Raw genomic sequence first — 23,885 nt, 5'->3', positions numbered from 1 at the left:
TGGGCTGGATTCTGTACGTTTATTGTGGATGGACTGCGTTGTTGTATTCGGTTATTCTTTTGTGCGTTGAGACAATGAGACGGTGTGGGTCAATTGGATTTGGAGTCTTGGACCGTGTTGTGTTGTCAAAGCGGTTGTAACAAGAAACCAACGGCCCCGTCAAGAAAAACAAGAAACCAAGATCCGCGGCGGAGCAGCGGAAGGAGAAGGACTATGCGGCGGCCGGGCGCTACGCGGCGGCAGGGGCGACCGGGGCGCTAGACCGGAGAGCTACGCGGCGGCGGAAGGAACAGGGACGACCGGGCGCTACGCGGCGGCGGAAGGCCCGAGCGCTACGCGGCGGCGGCGAGAGGGAATCAAGGAAAGCGGCGCGGCGGCGACAGCGGAGGCCAGGAGACTGCGCCTCAGCAGATCGTCAGCAAGCCAAGGTTTCGCCACGGACGAAATCCTACCAGCCCTTGTTCTGGCCTGGTGAGCCTTTTCTTCCAACTCTTTAGTTTTGTGCATCTGGAACTTCTGAACATGATGGCCGAGTTCATGAGTTTCATGCCTTTGACGAAATCCTACCAGCCCTTGTCTGGCTGTGGCCTGGCGAGCCTTTGATGTCTTGTTTATAACTAGCGCCTGAATCTGATGTCCAATATTTTATCTTGTGTTACTGCTTTGGATAGTATAGTTGGTTCTGCCTATGCATGTGTTTGCTTGAAGCTTCAAGGACTAGGTGATCCTTGAACTGTTTTGCTAAATGACTAACTGGCTAGTTTGCTGCTAATGTGTGCAAATTTCATGTCAAAATGTCATGCACGTTCTCACCCCATCCTGTTATCTGCAAATTTGCGCGTGTGTTTTTTATTCTGTGAGATTGTTGTACTATTTGCTTTTATAATCATGGTCACCAATCCAATGTCATTTTACCCAGGCGACCTGGCGGTGAATTTTTTTACCATTACTTGGACAATCAATTCCCGGTGGCAATTAAACAGTGCAGTTTGATAACAAACTGTTTATGGAAAATGTGAGGAGTAACGGAAGCTGATGGGTACCAGCCTCACTCGATAGCTCCTTAGCAATGATATTAACGCCTCATAGAATCTTGTCCTGTTAGTATCAGAGGTCCAGCTAAGGCAGCTGTTGCCACGGTATGCTGACTCTCGATTAATCTGTTTTCTGTTGTCTTCAGTTTTGCACATTGCAGTAGCAATATTATCACTGAAACCCTTTCTTTTCATGCTGAAATAGACAGAACTTTCCATGTTATGTCAAATAGGTATGAAAGCTTCCGCACAACCCTATATCATTTGCATGTTATTGATTCGCCCAATGAAATGCCTTTTGTAGGCTAGTCTTTGTGTAGGATGAAAAGAAATGATCTACAAGTATTGTGCAGTACTCTACAAACATAAGGAATTTAGTGCCTTCAAGGTCCATTTCCCCATTTTGTAAGAACTAGTAGTTTTACATGATAATTTGTTGGTAGACTGGCCTGGAATGTGAAATCAATTTGTGTCTTAAAGGAAAGTAGATGTAAGCTTTCATGTTTCTTCTGTTGACTGAAATATAAATGTGCATTATGCTTTGCCTTTTAAGTGTCATGTGAACAGTTTGGCTCCTTTGCTAAGCATGTTTCTCAACCTTGTTCTGTCAAATTGATCAACTTACTAATTAATTTGGCAAATGGCAGCTACATGAAAGAAGGAATGAGGACAAGTGTTGAAGCAATCCTGTTGGTATGTTTCTATTCTTCTATCTCATAATCATGTTCGTATGCATTTTTATGCTTCGAAGCATCTAATTGCTGGCAACTTCATGCAATAGCAATTGGTCAGTGGGCTTGGCAAACAAACTGAAATATTTACTCATGTTATCCTATGCAGGTGCAAGAGCACAATCACCCCCACATTCTGCTGTTGCAAATTGGGAATACATTTTGCAAACTTCCTGGTGGACGGTTGAAGCCTGGAGAAAATGGTCGTTTTTGTTGCTCCACTTTTTTATCATGTTCCTTGTACATGAAACTATCATGTGTTTTCTTACGTATCTGGGATTCTACAGAAATCGAGGGCCTGAAAAGAAAGCTGTCCAGCAAACTTGCAGTGAATTCTCCTACTTTTCCACCTAACTGGCAGGTAAGGCATTCGAGAGAAGCTCAGTTTTTTTGTTGATGGTGTATGGTCAGAGTGTATTACCTAGTTTTGCTGGAACTGGTCACTTTGTACCTTGTTAAATCATAGTTAATACTTCTGTACAGGAGAGTATCTGCACCTGGAAGAAATAAACGACTAAACTGCTATTTCAGCTTTCATCAACCCACCTACTAACCATGGTTTTTTTTGTTTTTTTGTTTTCTGAAAGTGATCCACTAACCATGGCTATAATAGTTACATCTTATTTAAGGCATGTCATGAACATTATATATTGCTCCATATGTACTATATTGCAACTGTACATAAATGGAAAAGTGGCATTGGTGCTGACTGATAACTGCAGATATCATGTTCTCAGTTTTCAAGATTTAGAGCATGAACTGCCTACTGTCTCACTAATGCGCCAATATAATTTTCTGTGTCCACATGTTTATATACAACAATATTCACAATGGACATCTGTAGGTAGTTATGTCGCACTGCAGTGTACTCTTTCTGCACAGTCTTTGCTATGTACTTACCGAAGTATGAAATGCTTGGAATCAGTGTGAACTTGCCTATCTAGCTGCTGCTTACAGTAATCCTGGGTTCCGTTTCTGTTACCACATGCTTACAATGTTATGAGGTGTTTTTACTCTTAGATATTGCGTAACGATAACTGTACCCATTTGGATAAAGATCTAATATGTTTACCACTTCAAGGTTGGTGAGTGTGTTGCTGTCTGGTGGAGGCCAAACTTTGAGACTGTGATGTATCCTTACTGCCCTCCGCATATAGCCAAGCCCAAGGTACATTGTTGCTTTAAGGGGTTTCTGTTACCCCCTATTATTGGGAGTTGGGATTAGATAATGGAAATGACCAATGTGGTTGAACAGGAGTGCAAGAAGCTTTTCATTGTTCACCTGACTGAAAAGGAGTATTTCGCTGTTCCAAGGAACCTGAAGCTACTTGCTGTTCCACTGTTTGAGCTCTATGACAATGTTCAGGTAAGTGGCAGTGCCCCCCACTCTGAAAGTTAGCTTTGCATGATGTTTTGAAACATTGTACCCAAGTGTGTTGATGTATATGGCTAATAAAAAGCCCAGGGACTTAGATTTTTTTCTTAACAATATGTGTCCCGATAAATCAGTTTTGTTTTGCTGCACATAAAAGAATGGGAGTTGATATCTGTGAGAAAGTATTTGTCTCTTCTAGCTATGAAACTTTTTTTTGCGGGGTAGCTATGAAACTTCTTTGATCTGGGTTTCTTTGGTGCCATTGGATGTGGCTTGGTTTCCAGGCCATAGGTATATATGGCAGTTGGAACCTGCAGTTTTTTTTTTAACCAAATTCAAACGGAACCCTTTCAAGTAAAGCCTATAAACTCCGTACCGAGTTAGCTAATTCTCACATGGCTATATTTCCCTGTGCAGCTTTAATCTATCATGCTTTTATGTTGCTGTCTTAAATGTGTGAACGGAAACCTGAAATTTGCTTTCTATGTATGTGGATGCAGTGGTACGGGCCTGTCATTTCCACCATCCCGCAGCAGCTGTCCAAGTTCCAGTTCAACATGGTGAGCTCGTAAGGGTCATGGGACGGCAACACATCAAGATGGACATTTGACATCAAACCGGCTAATCAACTTAGCATGACTTGTTTATTCAGTGACCAAGTTTTCATGAATTATGCACAAGCTTAGTAGGCATGCACTCCGACTGTCTTTTATTTGGCGGTTTCTGTTATTGCTAGATAATTTCTGGTTGTTCTGCTGCGCTGATTTGTTTGTGTATTTACCAATGTGTGTTTCTACTATTTGCGTGGTCTGCTGTAGCAACTCTTTAGGCCCGTTTTTTTTTGTTAGAAAAATTCGCAGCCAACCGTCGGTGTAGAAGTTGGCATTCAGAACTTCATTGTCTTCATGTCTTGACAGAGCTGTGCAGTTCGGCTTTTGACTGTTTCGATGGTAATTACATCCAGTGGTGAATCTTGTTTTTAGAGAAGTTACATGTGATGTTTGACAGTTGTGGCATGGTCGATGCTTCTGGTTTTTGGTACTGATTTGTTTCACGTATGTGGTGGCATCATCGTGCTGGTGTTGTTCCCGTTTCTCCCTCTCATGGTAATGGCAGTTTGAACAGAACAAAGCAATGTTGCATGTCTACCTTGTCAGACCATTCCCCGGTTGTATCGGCTCAGTTGCAACAAACAATTGTGCGTTCTGCTTTGTATAGGACCAGGCCAGCTGTGGGTGATACCATTATTGTGTGTGTGGACGGACTCAGGAGCATTTGCTTGTTCAGATATAGTTATGGCAGCACCAAACTTCAATTGTCCATTCTTGCCCTTTCTGAGTAGATTTTTGTTTATTTCTGAAGGAAGCTTTACGAGTAGATGAGCTTCACATGATCGAGTGTATTATGTCGCAGCAGTCAATCTCTTACTTGGCACTCACGAGTTTATGTTCAGACCAGTGCAAGAGAAGAACTGAACAAAAAGGTGGCTGGGAGTCTGTGAGAATCATTTGTTGGTTTCTCGTATGATTTATTTTGTGTGAGCACCTCCGCATCATATTAAGAAGAATGGCGAGATAACCCAAAATTGTTAGTCCAAGGACTCAAACTTGGCTCGGATGGGTGGAAATGTGTCCCCATGTCGTTGCTGAACTCTGAAATTCTGAATTTTCTGAAGACTAGTAAAGTGCACGTGCGTTGTTACTGGTAACAAAACATGTAAAAATAAAAATGATTAAGATAGAAACATTAAACATCAACCATCACTAAACACCTCCAAACAGGTAAGTGAAATCACGTACACCCTTTGATCCGTTTTAATTGACGCGGTTTTAATCAACGCTGCACGTCATCTTCACAACTTTGGCGCAATTTAATGCGAACAAAGTAATAATAATTTCATACGGCTCAAGAACATACATTTTAAAGGTCCCACTCTCATAAGTCAATTAGTTTATTAAATCATACCAGTCAGTTGAATAATAAAAACCACTGATTTCATAGTATAAAACAAACGATATATTACAAATGATAAAATTAGCCATTGTACACTTGTAAAAGGGCAAACGATGTAGATTAAAAGTGCAACTGCATAAGCAACATAAAAACTGGATCGACTGATTTTAAATCTAGCATACATGTAGAATTGATAAATGAATATAATTGAACATTCATGAAACCTGCAAATACCAGTGGCGTTGAATATATGTTATGCATTTCCACTTGATTTCTTAGCTTTATAAAAAAAATACTATTGTAGAAGAACTACACTTTAAGAAGAGCTAGCATTTCTTCGAAAGTGTAGCTAGATTTTCTTAGGGCAACGTAGCTAATCATCGTGTATTTTTTTAGGACTCAGCCCTAGCTTCTTAATTTAGAAATAACAGCAGCGTAGCTTACCGTAAAAAAATACAGCAGCGTAAGCTAGCTAATCAGTCCTAGAAGTAATCAGTCTCTAGCTAGCTAATCAGTCCTAGCTAGCCAAAGGCCAAAGCAGAGAACAGTTGCTCAATGTCACCATCTCTGTTCTTATCCAGCTATCAGTCTCTCTCTGTTTAGACGAAGATACCAAATCCCCTCGCAAACGCTCCTCCGATGGCTTAGCCCAGCCCGAGCGCCAGCTCCTCTGCAAAGCTAGGCGCGGCGGCGGCGGCGGCGGCCGCGGTCAAGAGCGTCTGCACGCCCATCAGATTCCACCAGGTGCGGCGCCCCTCCTCTCCTCCTCTTCCTTGCCGTTCGGAGTTAAACGCGAAGCCTCTGCCGGCCTGCAGCACGTAGCGGCCACCCCTCCCTCGGTTCTCCCTGCGGCCAGCTCTTCACGCCAATGCGTCGCCGCCGCCCCTTTCCCCGCCACGACTTCTCCTTTCCGCTTCCTCTCCACACGACGGCTTCGTCCGACACCTCCTCTCCCTGCCCTAGGGTCAATGGCCTCTTCCCCTCCCTGCACTGCACAAGTGCTACAGCCGGCTCGGTATGATTTCCGCTCTCACAATCCGACTGTCCCTTATCAGAAGCTAATTAGATGGTAAGCATGAATGCTTCATCGAACTTACCCGAGACCAAATCGATATGTCGATGGGCTCCAACAATTTTCGCCATTGTAGCTGTTTGCTTAGATCGTCGTGTGCTCGCCTTGCTGATTGGCTAGGAGGCGTAGAGCGATATTTGGGAAAGGGAGGATGGTGCGGATGGATTGGTTGTCCGCTAAATCAATGGCGTAAATAAATCTCCATATGCTATTTGTTTGGAAAGAAATCGTGGGCGCGTGGTATTTACGATTTGTTATGGCAAAATCTGTTCTTAAGGTTACCTGGAAAATATTATGTCGGTTTTTAAGGAAGATGATCTCTCATCTTAATTATTACCAGGCAAATAGAGTGTTGTTCTCTGTTAAGTAGAGTATAGGGGCTGAAGAAACCAACCTTTTATGCATATACCTTCTTTAAATTTGCAAAGCAATATGCCTAACTGAGACCGATTATGTAATTTTCTGGTGTGTTCAGCAATGGAATGGTCTTATAATTAGGTTTCTTATAAATGAGTGATCTCGAAAAGTTCACATCACCTGGAACATTTTTTAATGCACTGAAGTGATATGCTACATTTTTAGTTGCAAGCGTGAAGCGTAGCTGGTGCCGGAACAGACTTTGCAACTGTTGTGGATTGACGCATAGATTTTAGTAGCTTCATGCAACTGTTGTGAACTGACGCATAAGTTTGATACATATCATCATGGTAAATCTCAATGAAGTTGCACCTGAGTTTTTTTTTTTATGTTGTACATTGCTGGCCAGTGGCTTTAGTTTCCTCTTTGTCCCCACAAGTTCATTACATGTTATGTTGCTACCTTCATGTATCATCTACTACATCTCATCCATGGTCTAGCCCTGGAAAACTTGCTGATTCATCTCTTTACGTGCATTTCAGAAGGTGTACATGAATTTCTTACCAAAAACTCATCTTTAACAGTACATATTTGTCTGCAAGGACTCTAGCTCGGTGCTTTTAATTCAATACCACTGTGACACAACTTCATATATTACCTCAAGAGCTTCATAGAGTAAGTTACGACACAATATAATACATGTTATAAGTGACTATGCAGGAAGTGAACAGATCCCAATACTATTGGTTTATTTTGTGCCCTTATTTACAGGGTGCAAGCCATAATGATGACAAGGTCCTTCTTCTTGCTGCTACAAATACTCTATATGCTCTCGATCAGATATAGAACATCTATCAATTATTCACCTGCATGATCTTAACGCCAGGCAACGCATGTTCAAGGTAATGAACTGGCAACATCTGGGCATTGCTACAAACTTCAGCTACCCTTGATATCTCTGCTAAGTTACATAACATGCTAAGAACATGCTAATAAGTTCTGTTTTCACAAAGAGTTGGAGCAAGCACTTGGGATGTTTTTAGTCCCTCTACATTTATTTGTTGTTGTTCTGATTTCACAAAGAGTTGATTAAGTTACATAACATGCTAATAAGTTTTATACCACATATATATTTATGTTGTCTCACCAGAATTTTGACAAGTTTTCATATATCATAACGTGCTAATAAGTTACATCAACATCGTTTGAACAATGCACTGTAGGCATGCACCAGGATTTCGATGAAATTACCTTGATGTTGTACAAAATTCATGATATACAGCAGGGTTTTACAGTGGCAGGTTATCCTTGAAACAATATAACCTTCAGTACACCCAAAGTTGTATGTAATCGAATTACATGACCTCTGTCATAAAAGAAAGCACTCTATTTGCGAGTCTACATTTTTGGACCAAAAACAACAGTAGACAATTAGTCACTTATGTTAATATGTTATATTCAGTCTGTTTGGGAAGACGCTCATCTATAAGATTCTTACTATATGCTTGCTGCTGAAAACATAAAAGAAAGCATTCTATATTAATCACGTATGTTACTATTCAGTACTTTTGGGAAGCAATCTATTTAGGAAGACCCTCGTGTACAAGATTTTAATTATATGCTTGTTGCTGAAAACATAAAAGAAAGCATTCTATTTGCGAATCTGCATTTTCGGACCAAAAACCACAGTTTACAGTTAATCACTTATGTTCATATTCAGTTTGTCTGGGAATCAATCTATTTGGGAAGACCCTAATCGACAAGATCTTACTATATGCTTGCTGCTGAAAACATGAAAATTATATTACATACCTTAACGGTAGGGTTGCAGGGCGCCGTCCCGCTTAGTTCCACAAAAACGGAATTAAGCCAGCATCTAGCGTTCGTTTTGGCCGAGGAAATACACAGTGGCTGGGTACGGCAGAAGAAAATCCGTCCCGCATCGGATCCCGTGTTGCAACCCTACTTAACGGGGACAACTTGTTGGTGCCCCGCCTGTGAAGAATCTTGATCAAATGTTTGAGTGGGAGATTTGAGTTGGGAAGGTGTTCACTGAGGAATATGGTGTGGGAGAGGCCGTCCTGATATGAAACATAATTTACTCTTGGTGGGTTTAGGACGGGTAGGAAGGTATATATATAGTATTGAAAAAGGCTGGGCGTAAATCATGGTGTAACTAATGGTAGGCTGAAAAAAGGGGACATGAATTACTGTGATTGATCGTTATTTGACTGGTGCTAATACCAAATTAATGTTAGGGCGTAGTAGAAGGGGATTTCAATTGACTGGTGATTGAATTTGTAGGTTGACACTCTTTCAAATAAAAAAATTCGTAGTTCAACAGGTAGCTCAATTATCGGTTATCAGGAGGGCATTAGAAATGATGAAACATTGTTAACTGAAGTTATGTTGTATTTTTTTTTTTTTTTTTGCTTTACCCGAGTTTGATAGCTTATACAGTGTGTACCTGTCAATATCAAGGAAAGTTTATTTTTACATGCTGCTCTGTTTTATCTTCCAGGCACATGATCCCATGATTGAGCGCATCATCGCTCAAGGTCTCAGGGGAAGGTTGTTCTGACTGCTGACAACAACAGAACTTATGGAGCTCAACTCGATATTTCTATGGGGAAGGCCGGGACGCACAAAAATTGGGAGGATATGTTGTTAGGATGGTGTATTATATGCTGGTGAAATTAATTATCGCTGGAAGTAATGGTCATCGATTGATGGCGAAAGAAACTGTCCTCAATGGTGGCGATAACTGAAGGTTAACTTTTTTTTAGCGGACCTGAGCCTTTAATGAGGGTTTTTTTGAGCATTTTTAATGAGGGTTTTTTTTGAGCATTTTTAATGAGGGTTTCTTGATCGTGGTTGGGTGAGCGGAAAGTGACTGGATTAGTTGGGCTTGGCCCACTTAGGCCGGGTCGGGGCGATCAGGAAGAGCGGACGAAGTTTGACGAAGCAAACGTCGGACCGTCTGATGACGGAACACTCTCCTCCTTTTTAAGTAGTAGAGATAGAGATGAAACCTGTGAATGTAACTGAAATAAAAAGTGCATGCGTAACTGAATTCTTCATAACCATGCTTGATGCATCAGCTTTTTTCTTAGTATGCAACACAGAGAAATTGATGATTTTATTGTGGCTGTTGTTTGAATACTTGTACACTGATCAAATGAACCCTTTTTTAGGTAAGGACGATGTCGGGAAAAACAAGACTGCCAGATGTTCTGGTTCGTTCAGACAGACACCCAAATATCTGAAGGGTACCTGTTTAGCAGCTAATGAACCTCCGGGTACTTTCTCTTAGCTAATGCTTCTTTGTTAATGCATTGTTGCTTGTATGCCATCCATTCACATATCTAGGATGCTGCATTCTGTTGTGCATATGTTGCCAATTGTAACTATTTCCAACTGGTTCTCTCTGTAGTCCAATATATCAGCTTCCTTAGTAATCAATACCTAATTGTCTCTTATTTGGGTTCGACTCTGTGTTTTCGTGGAACTAATAATTCTGTTTGGGACTCAAAACCAGTTACATTCCACAGTTTCATAACTTATCATGCTGTCGTGTTGATGAGACACTCTGTTGCAAGCAACTTGCCCTACTGCTGAAATTACCAGTTTGTATATTTTAGCATGGATCTTCCATCCAGGTGTATTACTACTTTCTGCTAGCAGGCTTGATTAAGTAGGAAACAACAGATTTTTCAAGTGTATCTGAAATGCTTGTGTAGCTGTAGCTAAGATCTGATTCAATTGTTACTTCGTAGGAAGCTGGCTGGGTGCCTTGGCCATGGTCGCAGAGAAAGGTGGGAGAAAGCGGAGCTCACCGCGGTTGATTGATCCCTCCGTGTTGATGAGAAACTGTCTTGCAAGCCGGAGCTGCGGAGGTCACCGGGGCTGCGGACGCGCACCGCCGAACGGTTCTGCAGCGCCACCCCTCAACAGAGGTGCAGGCGGGAAGGCAACTGGAGGCACCGTCTGATGTTGCCTAGGCCTGGTGTTGCCCAGTAGAGCTACAGGCGAGGCTTAGGTCGTCGGAATACCAGCCTCATAGCAGGAGTGGTGCATGTCGGGTAGAGCTGCAGGCCGAGGTAGAGGCGGAGACGGCGTCACAAGCACAAACAACAGCGGGGTAAGAATCTTGTTGAAACTCTCTCCAATCAACCTGGAAGAAAGCTGAAAGTTATTCTCATGTAATGTCCATTCCCTTATTTCTTTCATCATGTCCTTTCACACTTGCAATTTGTTGCATTGATTATTTTGTGATTCATGTGTATGTTTATGTGTTTTTTAACTGCAGGTCTGCAACTGTTGATTGAAGCCTGTTTGCACAATACTTTGGAGATTGCCCTGTGATTACTGTTGAAGGCAGAACACACCATTTGAACTCACTTCCTTGAAGATGTTTATGAGAAAATGGAGTACTTTCTTCCTTTGGATTCTCCTGCATCAGGAGCATAATTCGCACAGCATGGAGAAAAGGTTTTCATTTTTCCAGTTCTCATTCTCAGTGGCGTATCAACCATTGGAGCCCTTTGACTATTGCTGCTCTGTGTCAATTACTATATCTTCTAAATATGCCCTTTTCCCGTTATATACTATATTCTGCAAGTATCCTCATTATTTCATTATATGATGATTATTAGCTCAGAACATGTCTAAGTTTTTTTTTCTGTGTTGGGTATGTGTGGCGACCCCAGGAGGTCGTTGGCTAGACAAACCCAGATCCTCATCTGGCATAAGCCTAACCTAGATCTCTAGGGCCTACAGGGTGAGAATCGGTAACACAACAGTGACTCTACAACTCAAAGAGTAATACAAGCTCATAACTGAGCAAAGAACCAAAGTATTACAAGCAGAGGTCACTGACCTGACATTTCATCAATCAACGGAAGCGAAGTTATGCTATTCTAAATAGCAAGATAGCAAAAGGCCTAAGAGGCCAGGAGCATAACGGCGACGTACCGGCCCATAGATTCCAGTGCCGCCACCGGGAATCCCAAGCTACTCGTCGATGTCGACCTAGAAACCTTCATCTCGTTGGAGAGTCTTCGTCCGAAACAAAGCATGCAAAGCCGAGTACGGGGACTCGGCAAGACTTAGTACAACCTCGTTAGCAAAGCCGGTATACGAGGCTTTATGTGGAGCTTATTTTGCAGAAAGCCAGTTTTCCTTTGTAAAACAAGAGGGAGCAGAAGCTCGCCTACTCAGATCATTTTAAAAGGGGATAAGAGAGCGGTATCACTAGCTCTACTGATCATCATATTGAATCCACCGAATCTTCATCATTTGTGAACCTATCAACTAGGAGCACCCCCTCGATACCCTGAGTAGGGATCCTTATCACACATTGATTCCAAGTTTTACGATTAGGTTCATGTTGTCTATGATCACAGAATCCATCACCAAGTCGTCCGTAACCGTGGACACGGCTTTTCGAAAAGATTTACCTTGCGGGGGTGTACAACTTTACCCACACGTGCCGACCGACTCTTAGCGCCGTCATGTACACGCTTCCTCGGCGTGCCGGCAGAGGGTGGTCGACCAAAACATTTCCCTTACTTCGCCTATTCCATGAGTCAATCTAACCGGGAACTCCGTCATCGTAGGTAGCCATTCTCCGAGGCGGTCCCGGTCATTGTGTGCAGGGGATCCAGTTCAATGCCTCCAACATCCTTCACCCTAGCCACATCCCTGTATGATGCACCTTTGAAAACCTTTTCCACGCCTTCGCCATGTAGAATGCCAAATGGAACTCGCAAACTAATTGACTCATGGGTAAGCTAGACAAGTTCGGGCCAAGGGGTTCCCATGGACCCCGTGTGGTTGTACGCTCAGTCTTGGTTCCGAAGGCGAGAACCTCAGGTCCTAGTATCGGCGAGAACGAGTCAAAACACCACATCCCATGTGGCGGCCCATCCAAGCCTTTAAGCATGTTTAATTATCATCACTAATCTTACCACGTCATCCTGCCATACTAGGTTCAATCGCAGCTCTGATTCATCAACCGGATGGATCAGAATTCGTCAACTAAGCATGGCTAAGCATATTCGATACAACGGCTCTAGCGATGCACACAAGCTCAAACCTAGTCTTGCTCGGGAGCGATGGATCGGAGTATTTAGGCTACAAGGATGGTAAATGCAACCCACATAGGATAACTATAACTGCCGATAAAACATATTGGAATCGAATGCAATATGTAGGAACCAGAAGTAAAAGCATTTCGAAACCATAATATGAACCAGGGTAGGGCTTGCCTTTGTCCCTGACAAACCAATATGGATCTTCGAAGATCCCATGCTTTACTTGTTCGTCGGTGGACAGACATTGACCTTCGTTGTTGTCGATCTTCATCATCTCGGGCACTTGCTCTATCGATCGCGAAGAAGCAAACACCGGAAAGGTAAAGGAACAATCAACACATGGCATTGATGCAATGCGCATACAAGAATAATGATATGACATGTTAATTAGGTATTGAAATAACCCTAAGACATCATCAAATTAATTGAGGTTCGACGGGACTAGGGGTACTAGTTCCGGAACCTCAGAGGGGTTGATCATGTTCTTCTAAAACAACTAGGGTTCAAAGTTGTTTAACAATGCATGATTTTGCTACCAAAATGTAGATCTCTTTTTTCTGAAAATTTTGATATATTATACATATTTTTCTGATTTAAAATGAATAAGTTATGAATTTTACAAGTTTTATTCATTTTAAATCATTTCTGGAAAATCCTGGAAATTATTAAAAGTCTGACAGACTGGACCCACTGTCAGGGTTTTATTCTTTTATTAAACATTTACGAAATGAATAAATATCTGACAAGGGGCCCCACATGTCATATAATTTCCAATTTACAGAAAATAGAAAATAAAAAGGAAAAAGGGGCGGGTCCCACCGGAGTCAACCGCCGGTGGTTGACCACGGCGGACCGGCGCCAGGGACGAGCAGCGCGGCCGTTCCAGGCCATGCCTGGACGCGCGGGCTGGCGCGTTAGACGCGCGGCGACGCGGGGAGCAGGACGGTGGCGGCGCCGCGACCTATTGGTCGCCGGAGCATGGCCGGCGACGAGGCCGAGCGGCGGCCGGGACAGGTACATGGCGCGGCGGTGCTACAGAGAGTAATCGAGCAGGGCGAGGGCACTGCGAGTACGAGAAGCTCACCCTGAGCGCGATAGAAGGGTTGGCGAGGCGAGGGGATGGCCGGAGCGACGACGAGCGGTGGTTGCCGGGGTCGGAGACGACGGTCGATTCCGGCGGTTGGAGGCAAACGGCTTCAATTCCGTTGGCCAGGAGGGCCACGGTGGCGAGGCGGAGCTCCCTGGACCCTCGCCGGAGCTCGGGGAGGTCGCAGACGACGGGGGCGAGGCGGTTGCTGCCGCTAGGGTTTCGGCCAAGTGAGCAAGAGAGAGTAGGAGAGGGGAAACTTGGGGTTGCTAGGGTTCTTAGGGGCGGCGCAGGGGTATTTGTAGAGGTTCGGGGGCGGCGGCGAGCATCTTGGCGCCGGCGTCGATCGGGCGCTCGTGGCTCTGCCACCGAGCTGCATCGGGGGGAGGAAGACGATGGCATTTTTTCCAATACCCCCCTGGGAGTTTCCTGGGCTGGGTTGGTTGCTGCTGTTGGGCCACTTTGGGCCACGCCAGGGAGAAGGGAGAGTGGGCTGCGCCCAGAATGAGAGAGGGAAATAGGGTTTCTCTTTTTTTTTTCCAAAACTGTTTTTCTTTATTTTGTTTCAAACTTCTTTTGCTATTTGAAATCTGTTTGAAATATTGAAACATTTGAAAAGAGAGAGAGATTCAAACAACACTTAGGGTTTTCAAACATTTTTCTTCAATGCATTTTGCTTAGGAAAATATCATGATGCAAATGATGCACAATCAAACCCTAATCTAGGTTTTATTAAAACAGGGATGTTACAGTATGCTCTTCTGGATCTTCTGTGTTTGATTACTGTTGTTTTAAAGACTCATGGATGCCATGCAACTTATTTTCCATGCATTACAATTTACAAGACCAAAATCGATGGATATGATGAGGCTCCCACCTGTGCTAGCATTCCCTGTTTGAAACTTGAAAATTTGAATTGTTTTGTATATATATGCTTAATTCTTATGGAATGCAATTAGAGTTAGTCATATGCCACTATCCGCACCTTAAAATCCTCACAGCCAGCCGGTGCACAAGTTTATATGCCTGATACTTGTGTTTCATTGTCTGTTATGAACGTGTGCTAAACTAATGCCTGATTCCTTTTCATTTTGCTCCAGCGGAAGCATGCAGTAGCTCAGTGAATAATCGGAGAGGAATGAAGAACCTTGTCTTATCCTCATGGGGGGATGAGTCCATGCTTTCTGAAAACTATGTTAATCCTCATTACACCTTCGACTGCTATTAGTCATATAGTGAAAGGACCAAGCAAAATCTAGTGAGTTTGTGCTCTGGACAATTGCATTGCACCTTTTTGTAAATATTGTTCAGTTCTAACTGAAAATATTCTATTGCAAACTCAGGAATGCTTAAACGAAGATGTCATTGATTTTGATGTGCTGGAAGATTTGATATGCTATATTATGAGTACTGCCCCACAGGCGCTGTTCTACTTTCTCTTCCTGTAAGTGTAAGCCATAGTGTCAGTTTAATGCTTTGCTTTCAAATACTAGGTACATTTCTTATTTCCTACCATATGGGACACCCGTTTTTCATTGATGGTGTCGTTAACGTTGATAACTGGTTCCGTTTTCCTTGTATGGGATTGGGAGCAAACATGCTCCTCTGGGCTCGTGTTTCTGCGCCGGTTAAATTTGTGACGTTTTGTTGAGCTTTGCGGGCAGGAAAACTGTGCCACTGCCGAATGTGATGCCAACGAGTTACCACAGCATCGATCCAACTATTTTCGTAGACGTGGCGTTGCATGCGCATGTAGAGGATATGCTTCCGGCCTTTAGCTGCGCAGCTCGCTTCTCACTTGTATTTCTCGCGGTCAGACACTCATGCGAGCATACCACCATGGCGTTAACGTGCAGCACCGCCGAACGCGGTGTGTGCCTATTGCATACCCCCTCTTTCTGGGAAGTGTAAGTTAATTTTTTTTGCTAAGTTAAACTATTTTAACACCGAGCAATCTTATAGTAGAAAAGGTAGCAAAATTCGTGACATGATTTTTTTTCCTGAATGGGTTGTGTCAGGCTCGACTCATGCAGCTCCGGCGTACGCCCTTGTCGTCGTCGCCTCACCTCTCGTCTCGACGTCCCTACCTCACGCATTACGAAGATGGGGCAATGGCGGTCATCGGCCGATGGCCTGGTTGAGGCCGTCAAAGGCGCGTCCGGCAGCCAGAGGAGGCAATGCGAGGGAGTTAGGGAGAAAAGAGGGAAGACAGAAAAGATTAATCGAATGTTGAGTTTTAGGATTCCTACACAGGTGTGAGATCACCCCATAGCCTCAAAAACCAACGAGGGAATTTCACTTTTTACCCTCTAGTTATGCATATGTGACATTAATTATCGCACCGAGTAAAAAATCGTGTAGATTGTCCATTTTAAAAGCCTTGGATCCCGGTTTTCGGATGTGTGTTCATTGAGCAAGGTGTTAGGTGATGACCAGGGTCTAAAAATAGCAAGACGATAGTTAGGAATGGTACATATGGATTAAAGAAGTTTGGACATAATCGTCCACGAGGCCCTCCTATATTTACATATTTTATCACTCCACATCGACATATCATGCCTATCCTAACAAACAATGACAAGCATAATGCTAAATTAGGGCTAAACCATCGTTAAAGCTTCTAAATGGGATATTTAGGAATGGTACATATGGATTAAAGAAGTTTGGACATAATCGTCCACGAGGCCCTCCTATATTTACATATTTTATCACTCCACATCGACATATCATGCCTATCCTAACAAACAATGACAAGCATAATGCTAAATTAGGGCTAAACCATCGTTAAAGCTTCTAAACCATCGTACGCCCTTGTCGTCGTCGCCTCACCTCTCGTCTCGACGTCCCTACCTCGCGCATTACGAAGATGGGGCAATGGCGGTCATCGGCCGATGGCCTGGTTGAGGCCGTCAAAGGCGCGTCCGGCAGCCAGAGGAGGCAATGCGAGGGAGTTAGGGAGAAAAGAGAGAAGACAGAAAAGATTAATCGAATGTTGAGTTTTAGGATTCCTACACAGGTGTGAGATCACCCCATAGCCTCAAAAACCAACGAGGGAATTTCACTTTTTACCCTCTAGTTATGCATATGTGACATTAATTATCGCACCGAGTAAAAAATCGTGTAGATTGTCCATTTTAAAAGCCTTGGATCCCGGTTTTCGGATGTGTGTTCATTGAGTAAGGTGTTAGGTGATGACCAGGGTCTAAAAATAGCAAGACGATAGTTAGGAATGGTACATATGGATTAAAGAAGTTTGGACATAATCGTCCACGAGGCCCTCCTATATTTACATATTTTATCACTCCACATCGACATATCATGCCTATCCTAACAAACAATGACAAGCATAATGCTAAATTAGGGCTAAACCATCGTTAAAGCTTCTAAATGGGATATTTTGGTACAGGTTGTTTCACTAAATAGGGTAATATGTATCATAAATGCGCAATTATAGGGTAAAAAGTGGAATTCACTCAAAACCAATTGACTTCTAAAACTATTTAGAAGTTTGACTTTTAAGGGATCCGCCAGAGTTGCTCTTAGATCTTTGAAAACCCTCTCTATGTTGTCTCCTCTTATCTTTTTCGCGAGACACAATAAAAATGAAGATCACTCATAAATACGTATATAAACTCACAACTATAAACGCGCACACACATATCCTACCTATATGAGTACCTCCGAGAGACAGAGTCCAAAAACTCATCCGATGGGACATCGTGTACCACTAAAAGAATATTCCGCCTTTATTAGATATCAAAGTGTCAAACTGAGGTTTCATCCCTGTTGGAATGGGGTACCACTACCCCCTCCTAACCATTCAACCACAAGTTTGGTTCTTTTGACTCCTCGTACCTACAAATACGTTGATTACATGTGTACCTCAATGCATGCCGAAACATACACATGTATTTCTATCCATTTATTCATGTACTCCCTCCATCCTATGAAATTTATCTTAGAGTTATCTATGTTTAAATGTATATAGACACTAAATAATATCTAGATATATCTAAATTTAGACCAATCTAACACATGTTTCATGGGGCAGAGGGAGTATGTTCCCTTTTTCCGAGAAAACAATTACTCTAGGATATTTTAATATTTACATAGCAAAAACAAAATTGTGAACATGAATCAATTCATGACTGAAAACTTGAATACATCTTTGTTCTGGCTCGTTGGATATCCGTAGCCAGCTCGTCTTTGAGTTTCGTTTTGCATCTAAAATGGTTTGCTCCGATCTCCTTAAAGATATGGTCATTTCTGGTTATCCACATGACCCAAAGCCACAAGAAACAATAGTATTAAAATTCACGATTCTTATTAAGCGAACATTACATCATTAAACAAAAAACTGAGAGTAGGTCAAGACGTCAAGTTAAGTCCGTGTATAGGTATGTGTATATAATGAACAATGTAACAAATGTTGATCCCTAAACTGTGCGGCCATTCAACACCCTTATTATCCAGTAGTACCGTTTCACTCGCACTCCCCAGTGCCATTATCTGCCTGCCACCTTCTCATTACGTGTATCCGGGCGACCGGGCCTCTAACCTAGTAATAAAGTATATAGTTTATCAGTCAACGAATAGAATTGCTTTGCCTTAGTTGGCTTCGCAATCCTTGGTCAGGGACCAAAGCCTGTGCCTCCCGTGTGCACTTCGAAGTTAAGCATCAGATGTGCAGAAGCAGCCGCATCCGCCCGGTTGGTAGGAGGCCGTCTGTCTGCTGTACCCGATCAGTTCTGCAGAGACGTCCGGGCTGTAGAAATCCACCATGCCGGCAGCGTCCTTTAGCATGCTGCTGTTGTTGCCACCCTCGTGATGATGACGGTGGTGATCAGTAGCTGCACCGCCGCCGTCCATTATGATGTTGCCTGCGGCGAGGGCAGCAGCGGCGGCGACTGCTGCCGAACCGCCGCACTGCCGGGGCTGCGTCTGGTAGAACACCTTGGAGACGACGAGCTCGCCGTCCTTCTCCTCCTCGTCGGAGCCCAGGTGGAACTGGTGGTCTTCTCCGGCTTGCGCTGCTTGCCATAGTTGGTGTAGAGGACCAGGATCTTCTTGTAGCCCTTGAGCTTGCCGTCGGTGAACACGGGGCGGGTCTTGCCCGTCTTGTGCCACCGCGTCTCGCCGCCCTGCTCGTCGGTGTGCACATTATGCCGCTTCCTCGTCCCGGTGGTGTACGCCTTGGACGGCCGGTTTAGTTTTTAGAATGGGTTTGCACATTATCTACGTAACTATACAGTATAAAGGAATGAAGCCCGGTGAACAGGGGGATACGTGAGGACCCCCTGGCTACTCGACACGTGTCTAACGGCATCCAATAATCCGTTAACCCTCTCCAAAGCAGGGTGTTGACTAGTCGTGGGTTTTTATGCTGATTAATCTCTCCCATGTGCCTTATCCCATCGCTCTGAAACGCTCTTTTTTTTTCTACCCGAACCAATCGCTCATTCTCTTCCAAAGCCACCACGGAAAGCACCGCGTCGGAAGGTTCGAGGCCGCCGCCGCCGGGCACGCGTCGGGGAGGAGGCTAGCGCCGTCGGGGGAGGAGGCGGCCGCCCTCGGGAACTCGTCGGGGGAGGAGGCGGCCACCCTCGTGAACTCGTCGGAGGTGGATGCCACCAACGGCAGCGGCAGGTCTGCAGGAGCGCAGGGGGCAGTGGAGGTTGGAAAGCCCGAACGGCGCTGCGCTGGTTCCTCGATGAGTGGATGGTTCCTCCACGTACGGACGGCGCTGCGTCGGTCGCCTGCTGATTCCGCCGCCGTAGAGCGCGCGCTGTCTTATGCGGGACCGACGGCCTGGAGCCCCACACCACCAATCCGCCATCCCGTCCGGCGCCGCAGCGCCAAGCTGTGAGACGGAGGTCCTGGACGCAGTCCCAGCCGACCACGCCGGCGGCAGAAATTTGTGCCCTCGTGGTCAACGGTCGTCCAAGCGATGCGGGTGCGGCTGACAAGATCCCGTGAAGCCAATCCATCGGATGGAGCGCTCCAATCGTTGAGCTGATGCAGACTGATTCAATTTCAGATCTCGAGCGGGAGAGGCGGCTTCCATGTAGTAAATCAATAGTTCATCAAAAATCAAAGTCGCACATGTCTACAACACGCCGCGGCGGCGCCGCGCGGGGCCGTTTCCGACGCAGACGAGCAATCAGTGGGGGGATTCCACCACGGAGATTGCATACGGGACACTGCCGCCTAAGCAGCGTGTGCTCCTGCTGAACTCCCTGCGCGCCCCGGCTTCTCTTCGCGCCACAGCCGCCGCTTGCCCCTGCAGCGCGGACGCGCATCTCCAAATACAGTCAACGGGAGCTGGAGGAGCAGCCATGGCGGGCCCAAATCGAGTGAACGGGGCTCAAGGGATGGCGGAGCAGGGGCAGCGCGCGGCCTCCCGTCTGGGCAGGAGGAGCAGGGGCGGCGCGTGGGCCTCTCGTCGGTGAGGGAGGAGCAGGGTGGGCGCGGCGGCCTCGCGCTGGTGGAGGGCGGTGAGCATGGGACGTGCGGTGCAGAGCACGAAAAGGAAAATGAGGGTGCGCTCGCAACAGCTGAAAAAGGCATTAACGCCGTATGGTGGCCGTGAGTCAGAGAATCAATCTCAACATTGATCTAACGGTGGCTAGGGGTGCTCACGTACCTCCTGTTCACCAAATCCACTCTCCAGTATAAAAACTAAACGGGTTTGGATACGAAATTGCTTCACAGATGACAATTCAAACCTGGCCTTTGTACGATGCTTTCTCCACGGCTTCACCTCATAATAGTTACGGTTCTATGCTAATTTATCCTCTCACCCGTGATCAAATCAAGCCCAAACCTATCGTCTACCGACTCCACCTTGATTTTGGTCTTATGGCTGGCATCGCTTGGGAGAACACGGGACTAGAGGAAGATCGCATGCCCTCCATGGCTCCATCGTTCTTCCAGTGACCGGCTGTAGCTTTGCCTGCTGGTGCCCATTGTAGCCCGAGGCTAACCAGCTCACTTCCTTCAGTGGACTCCCCAGCCCAGCTCACTGTCCCATCATGTCGCCTCCATGGACGCCGCCGCCCGGCTTATCATATCCATCTTTTCTGCAGGTGGCCACAAGGACAACGCCGTGGAGCTGCAAAATTGAAGGATGGGATAGGCCGAAGTTCTCTACGCGCTACCGAACAGGCGAGTACGTGATGGTTTACTCGACGGTGTTGCCCCGCTGCGGCCGTCCTCGCTGTCTCGGCCAGCAGCTTGGTTCGGCTGCAGGTAGGCCTGGAATTCGATCCAAGCCGATCCAGCTCGGCTCGACTCGCTAAAGCTCAGTTAACTAAAGAGTTAGTTTGACTCGAGTCATTTAACAATTGAGTTTAGATTTAAAACTCGGCTCGACTCGCAAAACTCGCGAGTAGCTCACGAGTAGCTCGTTTAAAACAGACAAAAGGAACATGTATAATATACTATGCATTTTCTTAATTATTTGGACATAAGTGATACACAACAATCATTAGAAATATGGCACCAAAAAATACAGCCGATAAACCACAACAATCAATAATTATATCACAAGAATAATATTAGTAGGCTAGTAGATAAGGCATAAACCATATTTACAAAAAACATTGCAAGAAAAGTCAACAAACCACAAGTGTACTTGAATTACGTAGTATCAAATAGCAAAGAGGACTTGGGTCGGCGGGACTTAGGCACTTAGCCATTTGGGTTGGATTAACTTCTTTGACTAGATTGTACAACCTAATGTTATTTTTTACCGAGCTAAACGGGCTACTCATGAGTAGGTGAACTCGGCTCGTTTAGCTTGAACTCTTTTAATAGAAAAAATTAAAACTCGGCTCGACTCATTATATGTCGAGTTTGAGTCGAGTCGCGAGTTACTCATTTAACTCACGAGTTTTGAGTTTTAATTCTAGGTCTAGCTGCAGGTGCGCATTAGCTAGTTGGTAGATGAACGACATCGTAGAATTGTACAAGAGTCGGATACAAATTATTATATGTATATCAGCTCCAGTTTAGAAATGGGCTTAATTAATTAACTAATTACCCGAAAGCCCAAACTAAATTTAGGGGGAGGGGTTAGCCTCTAGATACAATTAAGAACCATGAAACGGATGTAAAGAGCAAAAACGAACATGGACAGCTGATCTCCTTGACAAAAACAAAAGATTCTAAACATGCGGAGTAAAGCACGAAATGACTTCATAGTTTTGTGCCCACGCACGATAACAATGTATTTGCACGTGAAACATGAAGTCAGCCTAAGAACGTGCTGTGTTATCTGCATTGTTTTGCAACATGCATGCCTCGATCGAGTGATCCAGACGAGCGATCGAGATGCCAGTATGCAACGTTCTTTTGGTCCAAATTAAAGTGTCCAGACGTTTGCATGTCGCGAGCCTGGATAGCTCTGGCGCTACATATGTGAATAAAAGAGGGAAATGAAACCTGGGCCAGATGTAAGAAGAAATCTTGAACCTGCCTAGGGCGCCTGTCTTGAAAAGCAGTGAATTTGAGCGATTCTGTCAAGCCCTTGCTAGCTGGAGGCTGGAGCTACTTTAAGTTTCACATTGGTCTGACCAAAGAGTATGTGCCCGGCAACCAAACACACGGCAACAAAAGAAATGTCCCACCAGGAGGCCTGGCCGAGCTCATCGAGGCTAGCAAACATGCCCTTAAAATATGGGTCCAATTTGTGGTGCTTCTAGCTCTTGTGTTTAATATAAATATACTATCTAGTCTCTTTCATCAGTTCAAGCTTTTGATTAAATTGGCTAGCGCAGTAATTTTTTGGCTAGTGCAACAATCTTTCATCTTGCTCACTCTAGCAATATTTCTAGTTCTAGCAACTACTCCCCCCATGTTGGTTTATAGGGCTTATGTGTGTACCTAGATCGCTAATTTGGGAGTGGTGTTTTGGAACATGGGAGCATATGCTCTATTTTGAAATGCATCTTACACATATTTTGAATTTTAAAAAAAAATAAAACCAAAAATTCGCATGTAAATCTTCCCGTGCTACACGCTTACAAAGTTGTTTCATAAAAAATCGACTTATCATGTGACGTGTGTAAAAAAGACAAAACTCAGTGCTAAAAATAATGCTTTTCACAAGATAAGTTTTCTCTTTTTTATATAGACCACAAAAAATATTGATTTTTCGTGAAACTTGACGAACGAACATATATTATGAAGATGTACATGTAAAATTTTTTGTTAAAATTTTTCGACATTTCGAAATATGATATTTTAGTAGAGGGTCCATACGCACCCGGGAGCCGAATTGAATTTCCGCGCTAATTTTGACATATATATATACTATTACTATTACAAGTTTTAGGGTGGTTGGTATTTTTAATAACCGTTTATCCGCTCCGATCTGATGGTGGTAAATAGGATCTGATGGTGGTAAATAGACGGAACCAAACTGATGGAACCAAAATTATGGGACCGGAACCAAAATTGGTAGGATCGGAACCTCAAATATATTCTACGAAGATTATAAAAGACAAATGTCTTTTTAAGTGGCCGAATCATCTGATGAAACTACACAAATCTTAAAGCAGCGATTGAAATTGATCGTATATGCACACATCGTAGAGCTGACATCCTATTATTCTCACCAAATTTTCTGTGAACCTCACGGATCCTCTCTCGCACTCTCTCAACCTCTGTCTCATCTCGCTCACTCTCAGGCCTTGTTTACTCCTAGGGTTTTTCCATCCCCTAGGGGTTTGGGGATGAGAGGGGATTTGGTGAAAACCCCCCTTTCACCCAATCCCCATTTCCCCCCTAATTTCCCCTCATTTCCCCACACCCTCTAGTTACTTTGTTTCTAGGGATGAGAGGGGATATGACAGGATTGAGACCAGATGATAAAAACTCAACCTTTGTATCCTAGGACGTGATAATGGACAATCAGTAAATTAAAAATTCCGTCTTTAACATAAACTCAGTGTCATGCAATTTTGCCATACAATTTTCTCAAACCAGAACATTGCTCGACCCAACAGATGAGCAACCGCCGCCATAAACTCAGTGTCATGTAGTTTGAAGATCATTAGAAGTCATGGCGCGCTCGCCGCCAAACGCCGGAAACCATGCTGCCGCCAGAGGACCTCCAGCTAGAAATACACGTAGAGGTAAAATTTAGTACTGATACATAATAGCTTACAGATAGTTCAAAT

The 23,885-nt window shown here is 44.3% G+C and overlaps 1 protein-coding gene, 1 long non-coding RNA gene and 1 pseudogene across 13 annotated transcripts; 2 read left to right on the top strand and 1 right to left on the bottom strand.

Moving 5' to 3' along the window:
- The first annotated feature begins 383 nt into the window (after window positions 1–383).
- Window positions 384–3,904, top strand: LOC124659779 (pre-mRNA cleavage factor Im 25 kDa subunit 2-like). The gene is made up of 7 exons (XM_047197593.1): window positions 384–471; window positions 1,682–1,727; window positions 1,875–1,968; window positions 2,053–2,126; window positions 2,847–2,933; window positions 3,021–3,131; window positions 3,641–3,904. Exons 2-7 carry the CDS (start codon window positions 1,686–1,688, stop codon window positions 3,710–3,712), a joined length of 480 nt encoding a protein of 159 aa, XP_047053549.1. The 5' UTR covers window positions 384–471; window positions 1,682–1,685; the 3' UTR covers window positions 3,713–3,904.
- Window positions 3,905–5,804: 1,900 nt separating this feature from the next.
- On the top strand, window positions 5,805–16,068 carry LOC124659780. Of its 12 annotated transcripts, XR_006989697.1 has the most exons (10): window positions 5,805–5,837; window positions 5,909–6,108; window positions 7,107–7,197; window positions 7,294–7,424; window positions 9,044–9,292; window positions 9,717–9,821; window positions 10,299–10,663; window positions 10,832–11,013; window positions 14,805–15,611; window positions 15,723–16,068. It is a non-coding gene; the product is annotated as an uncharacterized LOC124659780 (long non-coding RNA). The 12 variants fall into 12 exon arrangements; XR_006989702.1 differs by lacking the exon at window positions 5,805–5,837 and having other exon boundaries at window positions 5,898–6,108; window positions 7,133–7,197; XR_006989699.1 differs by lacking the exon at window positions 5,805–5,837 and having other exon boundaries at window positions 5,898–6,108; window positions 7,125–7,197.
- A 2,307-nt stretch (window positions 16,069–18,375) lies between these two features.
- Window positions 18,376–23,885, bottom strand: part of LOC124663366 — a 26,184-nt pseudogene continuing 20,674 nt past the window's right edge.

This window comes from Lolium rigidum, chromosome 6, assembly GCF_022539505.1.
Source record: "Lolium rigidum isolate FL_2022 chromosome 6, APGP_CSIRO_Lrig_0.1, whole genome shotgun sequence".
In the NCBI taxonomy this organism is placed as follows: domain Eukaryota; kingdom Viridiplantae; phylum Streptophyta; class Magnoliopsida; order Poales; family Poaceae; genus Lolium; species Lolium rigidum.
This window is presented reverse-complemented; position numbering and strand designations above follow the sequence as displayed.